This window comes from Pezoporus occidentalis, unplaced genomic scaffold (genome assembly GCF_034315485.1).
Source record: "Pezoporus occidentalis ecotype Australia unplaced genomic scaffold, CSIRO_AGI_Poc_V1 ctg68, whole genome shotgun sequence".
Classification (NCBI taxonomy): Eukaryota; Metazoa; Chordata; class Aves; order Psittaciformes; family Psittacidae; genus Pezoporus; species Pezoporus occidentalis.
Window position 1 is genome coordinate 2175458 of NW_026916030.1, and position 19608 is coordinate 2195065.

General features: G+C 39.6%; 1 protein-coding gene across 19 annotated transcripts in view; it reads right to left on the minus strand.

The window, feature by feature from the left end:
* TTLL11 (tubulin tyrosine ligase like 11) overlaps positions 1 to 19608 on the minus strand; it is a 62298-nt gene that overhangs the window by 26270 nt on the left and 16420 nt on the right. For 17 of the 19 annotated variants that reach the window (XR_009968937.1, XR_009968934.1, XR_009968936.1 and 14 more), the window contains one exon: positions 7124 to 7228. The exons of the other annotated variants lie outside the window; for them this stretch is intronic. Coding sequence is in view for 5 of the 17 variants with exons in the window: in XM_062640949.1 (XP_062496933.1) it covers positions 7124 to 7228 (105 nt within the window). In the remaining 12 variants the exon portion in view is untranslated. The remainder of the gene's footprint in view (positions 1 to 7123; positions 7229 to 19608) is intronic. 19 annotated transcript variants of the gene reach the window in all.

The following is a 19608-nucleotide window of genomic DNA, read 5'->3' on the forward strand; positions in this document are numbered from 1 at the left end:
AGTTTAATAAAATACAAAGCTTTGCTTTAAAAGGTGCAAGTAGAGCTGAGGAAATTTCACCACATTTCATTTCTTACAGAAAATGCTGAAGAGACTCCTAAAGGGATCAGCTTCAGATAAATTAATTATAGCCCCAGTGCTCTTTGGTGCGGGTGCTGCCCGAGGCACAAGGCTGGAGTGTTGACTTTGGGGATCAGCATCTCTCACCACAGTCTTCATCTGCAAATCTGTCCTTCCTCCACAGATCCATACCTCTTTCATGGAATGGTTTGTGTTGGAAGGGACCTTAAAGCTCATCCAGCTCCAGCCCCTGCCATGGGCAGGGACACCTTCCACTAGTGCAGGGTGCTCCAAGCCCTGTGTCCAACCTGGCCTTGAGCACTGCCAGGGATGGGGCAGCCACAGCTTCTCTGGGCACCCTGTGCCAGTGCCTCAGCACCCTCCTGAGGAAGTGCAATCAACAGTTTAAACAAAGGGAGCTTCAGCCTTTCATTTTTCAACCCACCCTCAAAAGAAATGTGAAATGGCCATGAAGAGAACACCCAAACCATTAACAAGTACTCTGGACACATTAGTGATGGGAGCCACAAAAGCCTCTTGTCTCCCTGACTGAATGGACACAATTCCAAATGGACACAATGGACACAAGTCAAATTATTAAGCAGGACTGGGTATGTATAAGGATAAGAGAAAATTGTGTTTGTAGAAAAAAAAAACATGTATTATGGTGAAAGAAAAATTATTGTTGAATGTAAGAAAGCAGAGGCTCTAAATTCTCACCGAGAACTTCCTTTTTCCCTTTGTATGGAGAAAAGTCTACAGCTGCCTTTAAGGTCACAGATAAAAACTCAAAACCAGCATCCCATTTCAAGCTTTTACTGAAATAGCTTTTAAAAACATGTTTCTTATTAGAAAGGTGTTTTAAAAATAAAACCATGCACGCTACTGCAAGCCTCATTCCTTTCCACTCATATACTGGGAAAGTCTGTAAAATATTTAAATCAGAACAAGAAAAATGTGATTCAATCTGTATTGCCAAATCTTGTACTTCCATTAAGTAAAAAAAGAGAATGTACTCTTTAATCTGCTTTTGTAGGTTATTGCTTTTACCAAGTTCAATGGTTTGTTTTCATTCTTTAGCCTAGCCCCTACCCTCAAGAATTCCTGAAGTTTAATTTCCTAAAGCACATATAATTTAATCATGATCTGGATTAAAGTGAAAACTACCGTCTGCCATTTTAAGAGAACTACCTCCTTCCAAAGCAAACCTACACAAGAGCTTGTTCCTATCTGTAAAGCGAATTGATAGACTTGCCTATTCTGCAGACTCACCTTAACTGCAAGCACTTACACTGACTATACTCCGACTGTAATTCTCCACTGCTACCAGAGACACTACTTCAATAAAAGTTTATTTCCTGTAGATCTATGGGCACACATGTATGCACCAAATCTCTATGTGGTCTCAACACGACTCATTAAGGAATGCTGCTTAGCTCAGGGATATTACAGCCAGACTCAGAATCTATAAAACCAGGATTTGACTGTGAGCTGCACATTTTTGCAAGGGAACAGTGCACATCCTATTTTTTGCCCTAGTGCTGGCTGAATTATGCTCACTTGCAATGCACCATTACATTTTCTGCTGTGTTTCACTGCCATCTGCCATCGCCACACCATAAGGGTGAAGCGGATGACAACTCCCCAAGGGTCATGCAGTCCAAGGCCACTATGAGCACTGGCAGTACAGCTATGAGAAGCAGAAATATAGCTCAAGGTCCAGCAACAACGAAAAAGCAAGGGGGATTTTCACCTCCCTTTCTACCATTAACTCACTGGAATATAGAAAAAGAGAAGTTCACCTTTTTGTAATGTTACCTGTCAGATTCAGAGCTGCTGAAACCTCCTATGCATATTTACCATCCAGTTCCTACTCACTCCAGAAAGTGACTTCCAACGCACATCTTATTTACTGTCTTAGTCAAGGTTTCACCTTGAGAGTTTGGGTACAACACCCAGGGCTCTCCCTGAACACCTTGCAAAATGTCTATGGACAGTGCAGCTGTGGGGAAGGGATCAGAAAATCCAAACCTCCAGCAAGAGACTCTTGCACTGGTCCCCTCCATTACCTCCTCTCTCAGGGGATTCCCTACAGGCACAGGCAGGAGAAGCAAGCTGAGCCCCACACTTCAGAGCTGCTCCTTAGAATTAATTGTTTTGACTGACACAGCTGAGTCAGGCTAAATGAATGAAAGGTCAAACATAAGGTAATGCTTCTGTTGCTGTACAGAATAAAAGCAAAGCTTCATTTACATACTAATGTCTGACCCCGATACATTAATTTCTCTCATTCTGCAGCTCATGACAGATCTCTCTTTAGAAATTATCAACTGTGGAGAAAATATTAACTGCATCTTTAAAAAAGAATTTAAATTTTAATAAAGCTTATGGAAATGACATCTAAGACTACTTATCTTTTATACATGATTACTAATTTATTAATGTTTCCTCCATCTATGGTTTATCCCTTTCATTCTGACCAGCCTTAATCTTTATGCAAATACAAGTTGCTGAGGGACAAACAAATCTGCAACTACTAATTAAAGGCTTCAGAATACACAGCATTTTGTCTACCTGTATATAAAAGTTACCTGCCAAGTTCAGAGTAGAATTGGGTAAGAATTGCAATATTCATATTTTTAGGAAAGCTCACGTGGTACAATCTAGGGCATTGCTAGAAGTATAAATTAAGCAATTGTGGTATCAGCTGACAACTGCTTACCTAATAAAAGAAAATATTATGTTCTGGGTTCTGAAGCTATAATTATTCCCTCAGCTGAGCCTCTATTCTCAAAGCAAGAACTATGTTAACATAGTTAAAAACAGAGAATAATTTGCATGACAAATCTATCTATCCACCCATTTATCACCACAGTTTACAGACCTCCCAAGAAACAGGTATGTCTTTGTTACTGGGGTGTGGAGGTATGAAATATGTTTGTGTGCTCAGTCATGGAAATAAATCATTTAGGAAGCTAAGTCAAAGCCAGAGCAGTGGCTCTGCATTATCAACCATTCATGAATTTTCTCTTACGAACTAATCCCATTGCTTTTATTAATGCACAGAGACTTCCAGCCCTCACAGTACGTGACAACAAGAAGTGCCATAGTTTAACAGCGTCTTGTGTGAATAACCAGCATCTTTTGTTTTGTCCTGGCCACTTGTGAGTTTCATTAAAGAAACAGAATATTCATCTCCTCTTCACCCTCTGGCAAAGTAAAAACCATCAACAGGCATTTCCTCCTTTCAAAATAATAATGAAGTCACGCAAAGATAAAAGTATTAAAGGAAGATTAGACCCCAGAGACTAAGGAGATTTTGGAAGTTAGGTTAGAAGCATTATTGCTCTTCCACATAGTTTATTCAACATTTGGAGAATGCTCTTAGGTAGTCAAAGCAACCACAGTAGAGTCCATATTTCAAAGAGCAGGATCCATCGCATTAGAAATAAGGACTGATAATCACCATGTTGTTGGCAACCATCATACAAAACAGCTTGAAAACACAGCAGCTGCCCTGTCTCCTGGAAGCAGTTAGAATTTCCATCTCTCTCCAAGAAAAAAGAATCCATATCTCAAGTAATTAAATCACATCACTTAGATTTTAACCTTACTGTGAGCATGACCATGCCTAACTTTGCATGCACTTTCAAGGCTTAACGTTGCACTCTAGAAGGGTGAAAGAAATGGAGCCCATTAAGGTTGTCTGTGAGCTGGCAAACACACTTTAGGTGACTCTGAGGACAAATTAAGAAGGTACTCCATCGCCTTGCCATTTGCTTAACAAAAGCAAAATAATTTATCAGATTCCTGAAGAAGTTAAATCCAAGCCCCTGCAGCCTGTCATCTACAATCCCAGCAGCTCTCATGCCCAGCCATCTGCTCATTGCAGCCTTTCCATTTGCCATCCCAGGAGTATTATTTGTTTACTGCATATCATACTCTAAGCTCCACAGACATCAGTCCTCTTTCAGAGAAGGATGGTTCACTGCTTCTTCAGAGTGGGTGGGTTTCTTATAAAAATAAACACTTCTCATGAAAGATTAAATAGCTTTTGAAAGAAAACAGAAGGCTGTGCAAGTCTGACACCTTAACACATCGCTAATGAATGTTTGCAAGATGTTGAAACGTTGTGTGGATCCTCACTTGCTCCACACCAGGGACACGAAGTGATGGATGAGAATACTTCTGAAGTTTTCAGATCATATGCAGAGGAGACTAGAGCCACCCTTCAAACTCAGAACCTTAGACAAGCTCATGTGCTGTCCTACACATTTTGCTTGGGAAGAAATGAAATTTGTATGAGGTAATGTCCAACAGCCACACAAGCAATGACACTTACTGCAGTTATCAACAAGTACTATTCAAAGACTAACACCTCCCTTTAAAAGGAGTGGTACAGAGCTTTCCTGGCTGAATCATCATGGATCGGAGTTTCTAGAAGCGCTTAGGTTTTCAACAAATCAGAAGTCAGAAAGGCCATGTTAATTCCCTTGTATTTTAAACTAAAGCTCAATCCAATAAACCATTTCAAACCTCATAACGAAAACTGAAAGTGCTCAACAGTGATACTGTGATTAAATAGTTTCATTAAACTCCTGCCTTACTAGGTGATGACTGGAATCAGTGCAGCAGCACACCACAGAGAGAAGGGACATCCTTTAGAGATACAAAGCAGATACTGCACACGTGGGATGAACATCCAACTGCATGTAACAGTTGCACTTGAGCTCTGGTTTTATTTCTATAGAGCTCCCTAATACATAGTTTAAATCACTGAAGAAATGCATTTGAGGAATCTCAGATGCAAAGTGCTGAAAAAAAGTTATTTCCTAGTTATTAATTGAGATTCTTTATTTCCAACTTTCTAAGAATAATGGTAATATCAGTCTGCATCAGCTAAAGATTTATTACTTTCAATGTAACAGAAGCAGTGAATGCTCATGCTATTACCTGTCATCTAGTCTGAGTGCTGCAGAAATACAGCATTACTACAATGAAATAATGGATAAGCAAGGCAAAACCTGCATCGAAAGACTGTTCCACTGTAGCAAAGAATTACCATAAAACAAAAATCTTTATGTATTGTCCCCAATACTTTACTTTTTGTGGAGGTAGCTTTTATTATTCCTAGTAGATTTATTTGTGTTCACTATTTGCTTTTAAGGTACTTATGTGCCTCATTATTCCTCCAGAGTTTCCTTTGTTTCTTTAGAAAAGTGTGCCCTAAAAATAGTAATAGAGGATACTGCCAAGGCAAACCAGTTGTAAAGCCTGATGATGTATTGAAACAAACTTTAGACCACCAAGTGCCTTACAGCAGAAGAGAAAAAAACCTGAATCCCATGGAATTTCTTCCCCTGTGGAAATGATTCTTAGAAAGCAGTCGTGATTATGGTAGGATAGAAAAGGAGCTTTACCCTGTCATCCAACAGACTAGGAAGCAGCAGTGCAATTGCTTTCTATCAGCAGTAATCCTCCTATTAAAGCAGGTGAATTCCACACACACAAAATAACACTACTGGTGATTATGCTCCTGTTAAGTCATGTGGCTTTATGCTTTCCTTCTGTGGCAACTGGGTGCTAGGCAGTTTTAAGGCTCTCATTTTTCAGAGACTAGAGACCAATTATTACTTAAAAATAAGCCAATCATCTCTCCTGCTAAAAGATGACTGGCAGCAGAAGTTAAATTATAGAGAACATCACTGCCCCCAATACATTCATTTCTGTCACTCTGTCACTGTAAGAATTTACAGCAGATAATCTCTTTGAAGGGGGATCAAGTCATAGAAAGTACAAGCCTAGTTTTAAATAGAACTTTAATTTTAATGAAAGCTTCAGGGAATGATGTTTATGCTGCTTATCTTTCATACCTGGTGATTAAGTTAATTTATACTTAATGGAAGAGGATATTTCTAATCCCCAGACAGGCTCAACATCTGTCTGTGACTATGTTTTTGGAAGCCTTAAGCTGCTTGTGATTGATGTAATAAAACCAGGATCCTGCAGAACTAACACCTGAAGGATATCTGTAAGAGGGGAAATGTTGTTTTTTTTTCCTGCTCAATGCCTGTGCTTAACTCAAACCAGAATTCCAAGCCCTTCATTTTGCTGTCCCTTTAAAACATGCTTTGCACTCCCTTGCCAATAGTATGTGAGTACAAACAGGGGAATAAGCAAACAGTTCTCAGACATGGTTATGATCTAATATTCATACTCATTATGTGCAGTATCTGACAACACAGAACTTTCTGACGGCCTGAAGCTAATGAGAATAATAAAGCTCCTGCAAAAAAACAGAGCAATGATCTCCATTTTCCCTTCATTTCTCATTCATTTCCATTTAGGACCAAATGTTACCAAAATAAATGCCTGCATTTACCCTATAGTTACAGCAGGGAAAAAAAGTCTTGAAGAGTAAACATCTTGCCAGGAAAAGAGATCATTGTCAACCCTATGCCGACAAATCACAGTATTTCTGTACGAGGCAAGAAAACACACAGCAAAAAATGGCATTTCCAGCTGCTATGTATATCCATGTTATTTTAAGGGCATACTCTTCCAGGGAGGAAAGCAGCTACCAGAGATTATTACAAAGCAGTCCAGGAATACTATCACACACTGGAAAAATCCACAGAAGTTCCAAGCAACGCAGAATGGAGGGAGGAAAACCTAGAATGTGAACAGAAGTCAAGTGGCAAAAGAAAAACAAAAGTGCTTCATCTAAAACTGTTTCTGAAAAGGGGTAAGTCTCCCTAGAACAACTTGCATTTACACATTAACCAATAATATCGGAAACATGTTAAAGCAGTGCAGTAATATTTAAACTCCAATACTGTATCAAGCATCTTGTAAGAATGTCTGACACGCATCATTATTATTTCCTCAGGCCTAAAACCCCCTTGTTATATTAAAAATACCCTCAAAAACCTTATTAATGCTCTATCTTTACATTAAATTGTGAGTATAAATTATAGATGTTTCTCTGCAGTAAAGCAGCAGAACACTTTGAGCACGAGCAGCACAAGCTGGACCCATTCCATGGCTCTGGTCTCTGACATACTTGTTCCGCAGCCGTTGACTGGGTCCATCCTGGCACAGGTCACTGCCCTGATGGCCGGGGAACAGGCAGCACAGACAGTTGCTCAGGCAAGGCAAGGCTCCAGATCTAGAACAGCGAACACACATGTAATGTAGCACCACACTGACTCACGTACAAAGAATGGAACAGCGAATGCCCTTAAACACAGAATCACAAGAAATCACAGTGAAGTTCACTTTCACAAATTAGGAACACGCATTTAAACTCTGGCACTTTCATCTAAGGAACAAGTCCAGTTAAGTGTCCATGTGGAAAAGTTAATAGGAAATTCTTGCATTTCCCTAGTCTATCTGGTTTTATCTTAAGAAATCTATTGTATTCATGTATCTCTGTCTTCGACTGCTGTGGTCCCTTAGGTTGATTTTGCTTCTCCCTCCTCCTGGTTCCCTTCTAAGGATTGTCACACAACTTACATGTATAGGACATACTTGTTAAGGAATTATCAAGCCTCTAATCCTTCTTGCTTTGGTATTTTCTTGAGAAGGTATTTTCTCCTACATCACATTTTGATATCCCACCTCAGGGTTTATTTGAGTAAAGAAAAATCTAGGGAGTCTTCATTTTACTCCAAAGGATGAAAAAGAATTGAGATCTCAGCAATTTCAGTTGCACACAAAAATCAGCAAAAGCAAATCTGTAATGTAATGAAAAGGATCTTTTCTGTCTCCCTCCACGTATCTTAACAGCTTTACTCAAAGCCTTCTAGAAATAAGAGGGCTTTTTCAAATCAGAAGAAATTCAATTAATCTCAGAATTGAGCTGCCTTTTTTCAGCATTCTCCTCAAACCATATATCCAAGCCAGTGAAACCTGCAGGCTGAGACACACGTTGCAGTCAATGAAAGGTACCATTAGTTACTTCAGCCTGCCATAAGAAAAGAATGGATTGTGTTTCGTTCAAACTAACTGTTCCAAACTTGGGCTTTCATGTTCCAGTGCAGCGAATTAATGGTTTGCATCAAATGGAAATACAGAAATGAACAGTGTTATTTCTTATAATGACATGGGGTAATTATATCATTCAATCTGCTCTGTAACTCACAGCTGTACCAACACTGACAACTATTTGCTCCAAGTTCTCCCATTCTGAACCCTGACATCTCAATACATTGCAAAAACATAACTCTTAGAAGGCATTTGCATGTATGAATTTTCCACTGGTGTTAAGGGATATAATCCATGCATTAGCATTCATTTATTCCATTTTACTGTTACCTTAATAAAACACTGTTATGTGGCCCAGGAGCCCCACTCCACAGGAATTTGTTTCTTCTATTAGGAAGGTGATGTACTTTAGTATGCCCTTGGCTGATCGATTCGTTATAACATCTTCCTGCTTACATAAAATCTTAGTTTTTTAAAATCAATTTGTTCGTGGGTTGTGCCATCCCTGAGAGAACATAAAGCACACACTGCAGCTCAGCAGCTACATGAGGAACTTACAGATATTAACTGGAAACCAAGACAAAGTATTCAAGGCTCACCCCACAGATTTCACGCTGTCAAAGCTATCACAGTTGGTCGTAGTTTTAGGTACACGTAAGGTACAGATTGTAAAGATGGCAAGGAGACAGGTAAGACATGAGACATTTTTATACTAGGTACAAATACACACATAGGCATGCTGCATACACAGACATATATACAAATATGCATTAGGCATACTACCATTTATCTTTATATTAAATACCTGCACACATATTCTATGAAAACTATCTGCTGGGAAGCAATTTAGTATCAGGAGGATTACAGAAAACTGGAAGTTCCTGAAGTTCACATTGTAAACCAACTGGAAAAATTAATTTAAAAGTGGAGTTGCATGGAGCTCTTGGAGCGAGTCCAGAGGAAGCCACGGGGATGCTGCGAGGGCTGAAGCAGCTCTGCTCTGGAGCCAGCCCGAGAGAGCTGGGCTGGTTCAGCCTGGAGAAGAGAAGGGTCCTTAAGAGGAGGCCTCAGAGCAGCTCCAGTGCCTAAAGGGGCTACAGGAAACCTGGAGAGGGGCTTTGGACAAGGGCCTGTAGGACAGGACAGAGGGGAATGGCTTTAACCTGCCAGAGGGGAGACTGAGATGAGCTCTTAGGAAGTTCTTCCTTGTGAAGGTGGTGCTACTACTCCTGCAGTAAGTCAAGATATCACCCGAAAGACTAGATTATGTTAGCAAGCTACAGGGTGAGCAGAGGTGAAGATTATTTTGCTGATAGCAGAAACTCAGCTCTAATGATTAGCATATTGAAGTGTCAGGCAAAAAACAATTTGCACTCCAGCCTAACTACTAATCACCTTCCCTGTATGAACATGCAAATTCAGTGAACCCACTTGGACAGAGAAGGCTCACACATATGCTGCCCCTGCCCTATACTTTAAGACAGAGAGAAAAAAGGCATCTTTAACTTCAAATCACAAGAGCTTTCCTGTACTGAAAACAAAGGAGGAAATTATAGCACATGCAAATAAAGCAGATAAGAGTACTATCTCTTAAGAATGTACTTTAAAAACAACTAAGCAGTTTTCTCAACAAAGGAGACAACTGCTCATTTCCCTCCTCCTCTTTGCACTAGACAGGCTGAGATTAATGCAGTCAAGCAGAGGAAGAGGGGAGATGGCATTTGTAGAATGTGTACAGAAAACAGAATAAACTTCTTTCCCTATATGAGGAACAAATTAGGTTTCAATCAAAACGATTTTATAAGAAGAAAGTTGCTTCCTTACGTAGAGTATTGCTGGACAGCCTGGTTTCCAGTTAGACAGCACATTACACCATGTCCTCCTCTGCCCTGTACTCTCTTCAGTGGATTCACTAGGCACAAATACATTTGTTTAGCTTTTACTACACAGCAGGTTTTCAGCTCAAGAGTTAGTTCAGATTAACACCCTTTGACAACATGTACTGCACTTGCAGAGCTGGATGGATGCCTGGATTACTGAGGCAGAGAAGCCCAAAACAACCTGAGACAAGTACTGAAAATTAGCTGGAAATTAAGCCCTTGTCCAACACAAAAACACAAACCTTTTTCAGGCTGAAGAGATGTCAGCCTTAAAAAGTACATACAAGAAGCCCTGAATAGTGGAAATAACATCTAAGAACATCAAGGACTTTTCTACCATATCATTTTTGCAAGCCAGTTTACCTGTGAGGTAAAAAGAAAAGGTGAATGGCCGTAACAACTACAGTAATTTCATCTTCTCTTAAGTATTTTATGAATAAGGTGAAAATTGCTATTTGTTTTATATCCTATCCAACGTAACTTGAGCAAGTTTCTGACCGGGCTTAATGTGAGTTTTCACTGGTCTCAGCTGAAGCTTGCCATCAGCAATGGCTGGATACAGCCAGCATCTGCAGGCAGCAAATCTCCCAGGGATGCTTTGAAGTATTCCTGAGTTCATGTGTAAAGAAAAACAAAACCAAACCAACACAACACAAAAGGAGCTTACTCAGAATTCAGTCAAAGGAGGAGCACACACCGAAGGAGCTCCAACATTTATGCTTCAGATACAGAAGGAGGCTTGATCAGCTGCCACTGCCGCAAAGCCTTTGTATTGCAGCTCGGTGAAGCCTCTCGCCCCAGTCATTGCTGCTGGCTACGAGGGATGCAAAATACAGCATGCCTTACAGCAGACTCTGTTACCAGTCAGACTCACTTACAATCTCTATTAAATAACTGAATTCAAAGATGTATTTAGACTCACTGCCTGCACATTCATTTTTATGCCATTTGGAAGGAGACTAAGCAGCCACCCCACTTTATTCCTGACCTCCCTTCTCCTAGAGCAAACCTTGAAGATTACAGCAACTTTTGTGGCTGCACTACAAAGACTTGAGGAAACGGACGTATTCTGATAAAACCTTCCTTGTTGCTGGACTTTATCACAAAGGTTTTCATTTAATAATCCTAAGAAGAAAAAAAAAAAACCAGCAAGACTTCTTAATGATCAACACAGGTATTCACATAGTATTACATTCTAAGAGATGAAATTGCTACCGCACGCTTTTATATATTAGGATGTTTGGAAAGTTCAGATTTTATGGAAACACTCTTGACAGGTCACATTCCTCAGTTTATTTCCAATCCTTCCTCTATTGCTGACTAGAATTCGTAAAGAGCAGAAAGAAAGAGATGCCAATAGAAGTGTAATTAGATCAACTGCATCTCAAAACATGGCAATTCAAGCCTAATTGGACAAACTAGTCTCCTTTGGCAATGTGGTAACATAACACCAGTTACTGCAGAAGCAACGGCTGCTTTGGACCAATTCATTTCACAGGGCTGAAAATGAAACCTTTAAAAATTATTCAGCCCATATCAATTAACACTTTTAAATAACCTGGTCCTGTCATCAACTTGCTTGCGGAGTACATTGTAAGCACTTCCAGCTGTCCCTTCATATGGGTCATTTCAAGAGATGCAAAATAAGACTGAATTCACTCTTTATGTGGAAGTTAAAATACAGTCTTTACATTCAAAATGTTGGTGCTTGGAATACAATACACGAGCAAACACAGACCATCCTGCAGAACTGGACTGTGAGTAACAAAAGGGGGTAACTGTACATTAATCTGCTGTTGAGCATGGAGTCACTTAGTGCCATGTTTGTGTGCATCCCAATGTTATCCCGTGAGTTCTCCATTTTATTAGCAAAGGACTGTAAAAATGAGATGAAAATAACACCAAAGAATGACACTACGAAAAATCACTTTTAAAATCCTAACATCCCAAATATTTAAAGAGCACACCATGCACCGTATGTATCCCATGTTGTACAGGAAATGCAATGGCTCTACACACTGTATGGGAGAAGGCAAAAGATAAAGAGCTCAACAATGACAATCAGGTTGGCAAAAGGTGAAGAGTGCTTTGCAAACCTTAGCAATCACCAGGAATATTTACTGAAGAACACAGAATCAGACCTAGAGTCTTCCAGAGAAGAAAACTGAAGCTTTTCTGTAGTATTTTTATACATCAACAATACATAAACTGACCCCATACACTACTAACAGGCCATACCCTGAATGCTATTAGCTTAGAAAGACTGGCAGTGCATGGGAGAAGAAAGACATCATCCTCTTTTCACAGAATGAAAACTGTAACAGGAGGAACATATTTTGTCTAAAGGTCATTGAGTAAAACTGGCTGAATCAGGAACAGAAATTGCATCTTTTATGTCCTAGTCCAGAGGTATTTCCACAAAACCAACTTCCCCTGTAATAGTTTGATAAACGTTGAAGTGTATTACTGAATTCCTGCTGCATTTATGCTAGGGATATGGTGCTAGCTATTTTTGAAGAAACATTATTATTGCTCATGTATTTATGCATTAGTAGTCAATTAAAACATTCCAGATTACAAGCTACTTATAAAGTAAAAGATCTGACCTTTCTATCAGCAGATTTTGTTTTCCATGTTAGGACTGCAGCCACAGCATATTCAAATTATTTGCTACTGTTCTGCACCCTGTATTCTATTTTCTGTTGTATTAAACACTCTTGTGGCACTCTCCTCTAAGTGGCTCTTAAAACCAACATAGATCTGTTCTGTGAGTCAAGCACTACCACATCCTTCCTTTCCCTTCATGGAGGGACATCCCACGTTGTAGTTGGTAGATCTTCCAGCTGGGCCTGTCTAATCAATACAAGTAAGGTTAAAAGCTCTGAAGGATGAAGCAGATAATTGGAAAAGCAAGAACAGAGAGCAAAGATCAATGCACCTGTACCATTTGCTTCACAGAACTGAACGGAGTAGCTGAAGCTAGTTCTTCTTGAGCAGGATGAGAAATAGCAGTAGAAATAAATACTCTCCAACTACAGAAAAACAAACATTTCAATAAACTGAACTGGAGTTACATTGCAAACATCACATTTAAAAGTCTCCCTCACATGTCTAACTCATCAAAAGCCGCATGGGCTAATGTAACAGACAAAAATTGATTCTAAAGTTGGCAGATTGCCTGATGAAGGAATAAACCAAAAAGCCCTCTAGGAAAGAGAAAGGGTCTAATTCAATGTGCTTTCAAAAGGCTCTGGCAGAATGATCCTGAATATGAATGCTGGGTCATTTTGACTGATGGAGAAAAAAATTGTGTCAGCCTCCAAAAGGAACCACAGCAGAAAGATCAATCTCAAGAAAGGCACATATATGAGTTTATACACTCTCAGGCAGAAATAAGGCTTGGAATGAAGAGGTGGTGCTTGAGAAGCATTTGAATAGCTGAAAACCTGACCAGACTTCCAAGTGAGAGCAAAGGGATACAGGAATCAACCTAAAGCTCTAGCAGTCAGCTCATAAAGTCAATTAGCAAATGGAAACCAAAATACTCATACTACCACAGCCAGGTTTAGTGCACACTTATTTTTATAAGCACTAAACAGCCTCTATAATGCAAAAAGCACTGACAACCCTGAGAAATGAATCCCTGTGGAATACAGTACAGTTACGCACAGAAGCGGAAACTAAGATACATTACGACATTATTTGCTGATCAGCAATAGCTGCAACAGCAGTGTTCTCCCGTTCAGTCTCTCCATGCATTTGTGCACTGAATTTCTGACCCTCTTAAACAACCCCTGTCACACAATCATAACCTTAGAATATGTATAGTGAGATGAACACAGCAATCAATGGCAAGAATGACTTTATCATCATCAAAATCTAGGATAATCATACACTCGAGACATCTTTGCAAAGTGTATTTTCCTATTTCCATTAAACATGACACAAACATCCGGGGAGGTTATGAAATTGAATAAAAAAATCTCTGGAAACTAAACGGAATACAGCTGCACAGGTTACTTCCTAACTTTTTTCCCCTTCTTTAAGAGGGGAACCCTAACCTCAACCTTTAAGAAAGTATAAAATTGCTTCTCAATAGCAAGAAATGAAGAATCCACATGGTAGAAAAAAAGGAACCATCTTGTTTTGTGCAAGAAAAGAGTAAGATCTCTTGGGAAGCAAACTCTACAAACCCTTGACTGGAACTTCTTCCTAACTACATAACACTTGGAGATAAAGAGTCAAACTGACATACATTAATATTTACAGGGTGCTCTCTGAACAGAGTGACATTCACCACTGTTTGGCTGCTGATCTTGCAAAACTTTGAGAGACACCACTTTGGGGTTCTTCCTGCTCAGAGAATGAGTTAATCACACTCAACATTTGCGAGAGCCAGACTCCACAGAAGAGAATTGTACCTGACATATATTTAACAGAAGGAAAAAATAATCAGAATATCATGAATTCCAAGGCTGACTTCAAATAGAGAAGTGATCTGTACAGCGAATAGCACCCAAGGAAAGATAAGCAATGAAACGGAATGCCCTAACAGGTAATAAACCAAAAGCACTCAGTTTTGTGGGCACAATGATTTGATTGGGTTTGTAATAGCCATAGATTAAATTACATTTCATTTCCAAAGTGTTTCAATTCTTTCTTCTGTCAATGGCTATTTCAGTGCTGAATAAAAGTCATTCTATCACTTAGAGGGCTGAGGCTTCTTCATCTCTAGCAAGTAAAAAGCAGATTTTATTCCATGAGCAACTCATATTTCTAATGACAAGCATGTCACAATACTACACTTTCTTTGTCAAAAGAAAGAAATGCTTACTTTCTGTCTTGAAATATGTAAGAAACTGGGCATGTGAATGCAAGAGATCACACTGGGGCACAGAACAAACAACAGCAGCACAAATACAAAGAAGTCTCTTACAATGCTAATTAATCCAGCGATAAATAAACTCTGGCGCAAACATTCCTCACAGGAAAGCAGGTCATTAGCATTGATGAGATGAAATAAATGATCTTCCTAAGACATTTAGAGCAGACCCGCTCCAAATGATACTCACGCCTTGCGATTATACCACCAGTCAAACAATTTACATCTACCATCCAGTGGAGAACATACAGTATTTGCATGCAAGACTGAGATTCCTTTTTGCTCCTCAAATCTAATGGAATTTTAAAAGGAATTAATTGCTAATAATTGAACACCAAAACTAAAACCTTTTACTGCTATAACGAGTCAAAACCAGGCACAGAAGCCCAGAAGTTTGTGAAGCCTTTTAAAATGGATTTTCTGCTGGAGGTGCAACATCAACAATGATTTGCATCAGTGATTATCTTAATTAAACTGCTGTTTACATAAGTAACCTTGATTTACTTTAAATGTTGTTCGGTGTCATTAGACCACTCATTTAATCGTGCGCATTTCCTTTAGCTGAAGCCTCCTCCCACCTTCAGCAGGCTGTGAACAGCATTCTGCTACAAGAAGTAAAGCCAGAGCAAATTTAATCCTATACAAGCTTCAGTAAAGACCCACATTCCTCTTGCAGTTTAACAGACAAGGTTAGACCCACTGGTCACAAGCACAGCAGGAGACATCTAAAGAAGCTGCTACTTTAACATGTTAAATTTAAGGAGGAAAATAGTTACTTGGAAGTCTTATGCAAGTTCCTCTGTACAAACATTATGGAGCACGTTTCAGACCCTTACACTATACTAGTTGTGACAGGGATTTCACTCTTCAAGCTGGGCGTAGCCAAGATTTCTGAGGATGCTGAATGCATACTGTGATCCTGTGAAGGAACACGTGCCACCCCTGCTATATATGATGCTTTGAATGTGTTAAGTAAAAAGTGTTAAGTAAAAAGAAACTACATTCCCTGCCTTCGTTTTTCTACATCACATTTCTCACTCAAGGAGGTAAGCTCCCTCCTGATGCTGCAGTGACCGGCTGGCACATGTAGTGCTGAAAGTCTTCACTAGATCATAAATTTGAACCAAAAGAGATGAACAAAAAACAATCTAAGATGGAAAAAACACCAGGATAACTCTGAAATGAGCAGTGGCAGATGTTCAGAACAGAAATCAAGACCAGTGGCCATCACTACCCCCTGAATTCACTCCACAGTAATGCTAGAATAAAGTAAGGTTTGTTCGGCAATATTTACAGAATTACAGAGCTTAAAATTCCATCCTTCCAAGAAAACAGCTCAGCCACAAATGACTGTGCTTGTTCCAGCGTGTCATCAGCATGGATGATTGTTATGATCTGCTCAAGGCGTACAATCCATGAGAGTAGCACTGCCAAACAAACAAAAGCAAAGAGTAGGCATCTTCCAAATTAGTTATTGTTTTAATTTCTTAATAATGAGTGAAATTTGAGTTCCAAATTCAGGATGCCCAAGGATAATAGGACAAGTCTAGAAACCAAAGCTAGGGCAAAGAGGGCTCTCCATTTCTTTTCTATAACCATCCATCTTCAGCTGATTTCTTGTTTCTTTTATAAAGAGCAAAACAACCAAACAAAACACCCAGCGTGTAGTTGACAAGCTGCCTCCTTTCATTCCAAAGGGCTACCCAGGCTCTGCTTGGGCAGGCAGAGCCAGGCACCACTCACCCTCGGCTAACAAAGTCACCCGCAGGGCTGCTTTCACATTCTCCTCTTGCGGGGCTCCGAGCGGTTGATGTACATCTTCACTCTGCAGAGCAGCGCATGGCTCCAAAGCTCCCTATTAATAGCTACTTGGAACTCTGCTGTCATCGGACTTTGGCTAAATCAGGCCAATGTAAAGGCTTTGGAAGCAACAAGGAAATTAATGCAGCAAAGCAGGACATCAATGCTCATCAGGATACCTGCTGCCTTCAGGACCCCTCCCAAAAGCGTCACACATGCCTATGTCACTTTTTATCCTACTTTAATTCCTTATCTTCTTTGCATCATGGAAAACCACAAAACCTTCCCTCATCTCTACAACAAAAGATACTTCCTCCATTTAAAAATAAAATCAAAATCTTTGCATGAATTTAAAGTTTCTGTTTAACCATGTTATATGCACAAAATACTAGCCACATCCACCTCAGTACTTAAATGGCCTGGGCGAATTCTTACAACTAAGAAAAGATCATTCATATGTGGAACAACAGCCACTAAGTATATTTAAGTATCTTCATTTGAACATGTATCACTGGAGATTTTCTGTGACTAAAGGAAATTACTAGCGGTTGGGGCATGTAGAGACTGGAACTGTGTTCTAAAAACCAAGAGTTATGTATGGCACAATAAACTGGTCTTATTCAACTTAACTTTCTTTCACAATTACACATCGCATGAAAGGAAGGAGGAAAAAAAAAATATCATCAAAACTCCATAAAGATGAGGAAAAATGAAACTAAGAATATTTCTGAGCTATTAATCTTTCCTGATAATGAAGTACTTGAGGATGACTCCTGAAAACTCGCTTTCATTTAGATGCTTCATTTATTTTAATCTGGGAGATAATTAGAGGGAAATCAAATCCATCTCCGCAGCAGAATGTTTACCTGAGATGCAGCTCAGACTTCGCAGTATTTCCCCTGTGTGTTCAAACCCAGTGCTATAGATATCATTAAAACTTTACTTAGAGTAATGTCCGTTACTTAATGAGCATCAAAACTGGAGTCTGCAAGGTTTGCTGCTGGTCAGCTGTCAAAACAGGAATTCTTTCTGATTTCTTTGCAATTAATAGGCCAAATTTTGTTTTCCCTGCTGGCAGGCACAATTAGACCAGCAAAAAGATTACAATGGGTAGGTGAACTAGTGTCCAGCATTCTCTCTCTAGCCAATTATTTAGTTATTAGCTTTGGCCTGCAGACAGAGGAATGATGCCATTTATCTGTAGTTACCTGTAGGAGTGTTTGGAGAGGGAATGTGGGAGCACACATCGGAACTGGCTGAAATGCACCAAAACAAGCAAGAGCTGGGACACAAAGCAAAACCACTGCAAAACCTTTGCTAGTGAAGGCAAGGCAAAAGCAACTGGTGCTCAGTTCCTGTCTTTGGTGTAAATCTCCATAGGCGATCAGAATGAGGTCCTTTAAATGAAGCTCACGGTATGATTGTGTCTCTCCCAAAGCTGTATGCACCATCATGAATAGTTCAATGAAAAGTTACTTGGGAGTAGAAGGGGTAACTCTCACCTGAAGGGGGAGGCAGCTGTCATCCATGGGTTCCTGTATACCCACACAAAACATTATCAGAAGATTGCCCTTTGCAGCAAGAAACACCAACTTATGGTGAAGACATACAGATACTCATCAACAAGATGCTCTGTTAACCAGATTATCCACAAAAAAAGCTGCACCATTGATGAATTCTTCTTGTGACCAGCCAACAGTTTCTCTCATCACACACTAATCCTGTTATAAATTATTCAGGACTCGAAATGTATCAGAGAAGAACCCTCAGTGGAATGAGCGTTCCACACACACCAGCGTTCTCCAGGAATTTATTTGTAGTTATCATTTTCCTTTATTCCCTATCTAATATTTAGCTAATGAATGCTTGACGTAACTTCAGCATGAGGAAAGACATAACTGGTTACATAATTACAGGTTAAAAATGATCTTTTTTCAGCTCCATGCACTGAAGGAATCTTAAGGGTGAAGGTTAAGTACAGGCCACACACAGTACAGATTGCTTTGCAAGATATTCTGCACACCGACCACAGCAACCTCTCTGTGCGGCACTGCCTCTGAAAGAATAGCTTGATCTTGTAATATTACTACAATAATAAAGATTGTTTTAAGTATTATCAGTCATGTCTTGTTCATGGGACTCTGTCTACAAAAGGACAGCAGGTTTGCGCTTGAAATCATTACAGAACATGAATAACATATTTAAGGTTGCCACTAAGCACCAAGAGAAGAACAAGATCAATATTTTAGTATGAAGGCAGGCCTATAAGCAAGAATTTCTAGGGGAAAAAAAGAAATCTCCCTTTCATATCTCCAAGGAACTGCTTAAAACAAGGTATTTCATCAAAAAAGAAGACACTCTTTCTCTCAGCCCGATCCCCACCACAAGCACTGCTGTGCAAGCTGCTCCAGGCAGTTCCTCTCATTTCTAGACCATAGATTTAACTATATTTATTATCACAGATCAAGCAAGCGATTTCTAAATACAATATTTATACTCTTCAGCTCCAGTGGGGCAATTCATTCAGAGTAATTGGTGACTTTCAAGCAAATTAACACACAAAATTTACATCTCATGACTTCGGAATGAAAAACAGGCCTCAAGTAAAAGAACAAGTAAATAAATCTGAGTTACTAAATGGTTTGCACCAGTTCTGAAGCAAAGGTAAGATATTCTAAGGGAACTGATAAACCCTGATTTACTACCAGTTTGTGGACATTTTCAATTCCTTGAGTACTTGCGTGGCTCCCTGCACACTTAGACCACTGCTCTACGAAAGCAGCACATGAAGTGATCAGAGCCAACCTGTGAGACCCCCATTTGTTGGACTTGCTGCTACTAAACACAGAGTACAACAAATTGTTTTCTTTCCCTGACTTTCCCTTGGCAGATCCACAAACCCAAATACTCTTTTTGCACCATGCCACTAAATCCATATTCTACAAGCTTTTCTGAAAGAGTTACCACTGTGGATGCAGAAGGAGTCACACACACAGTGGG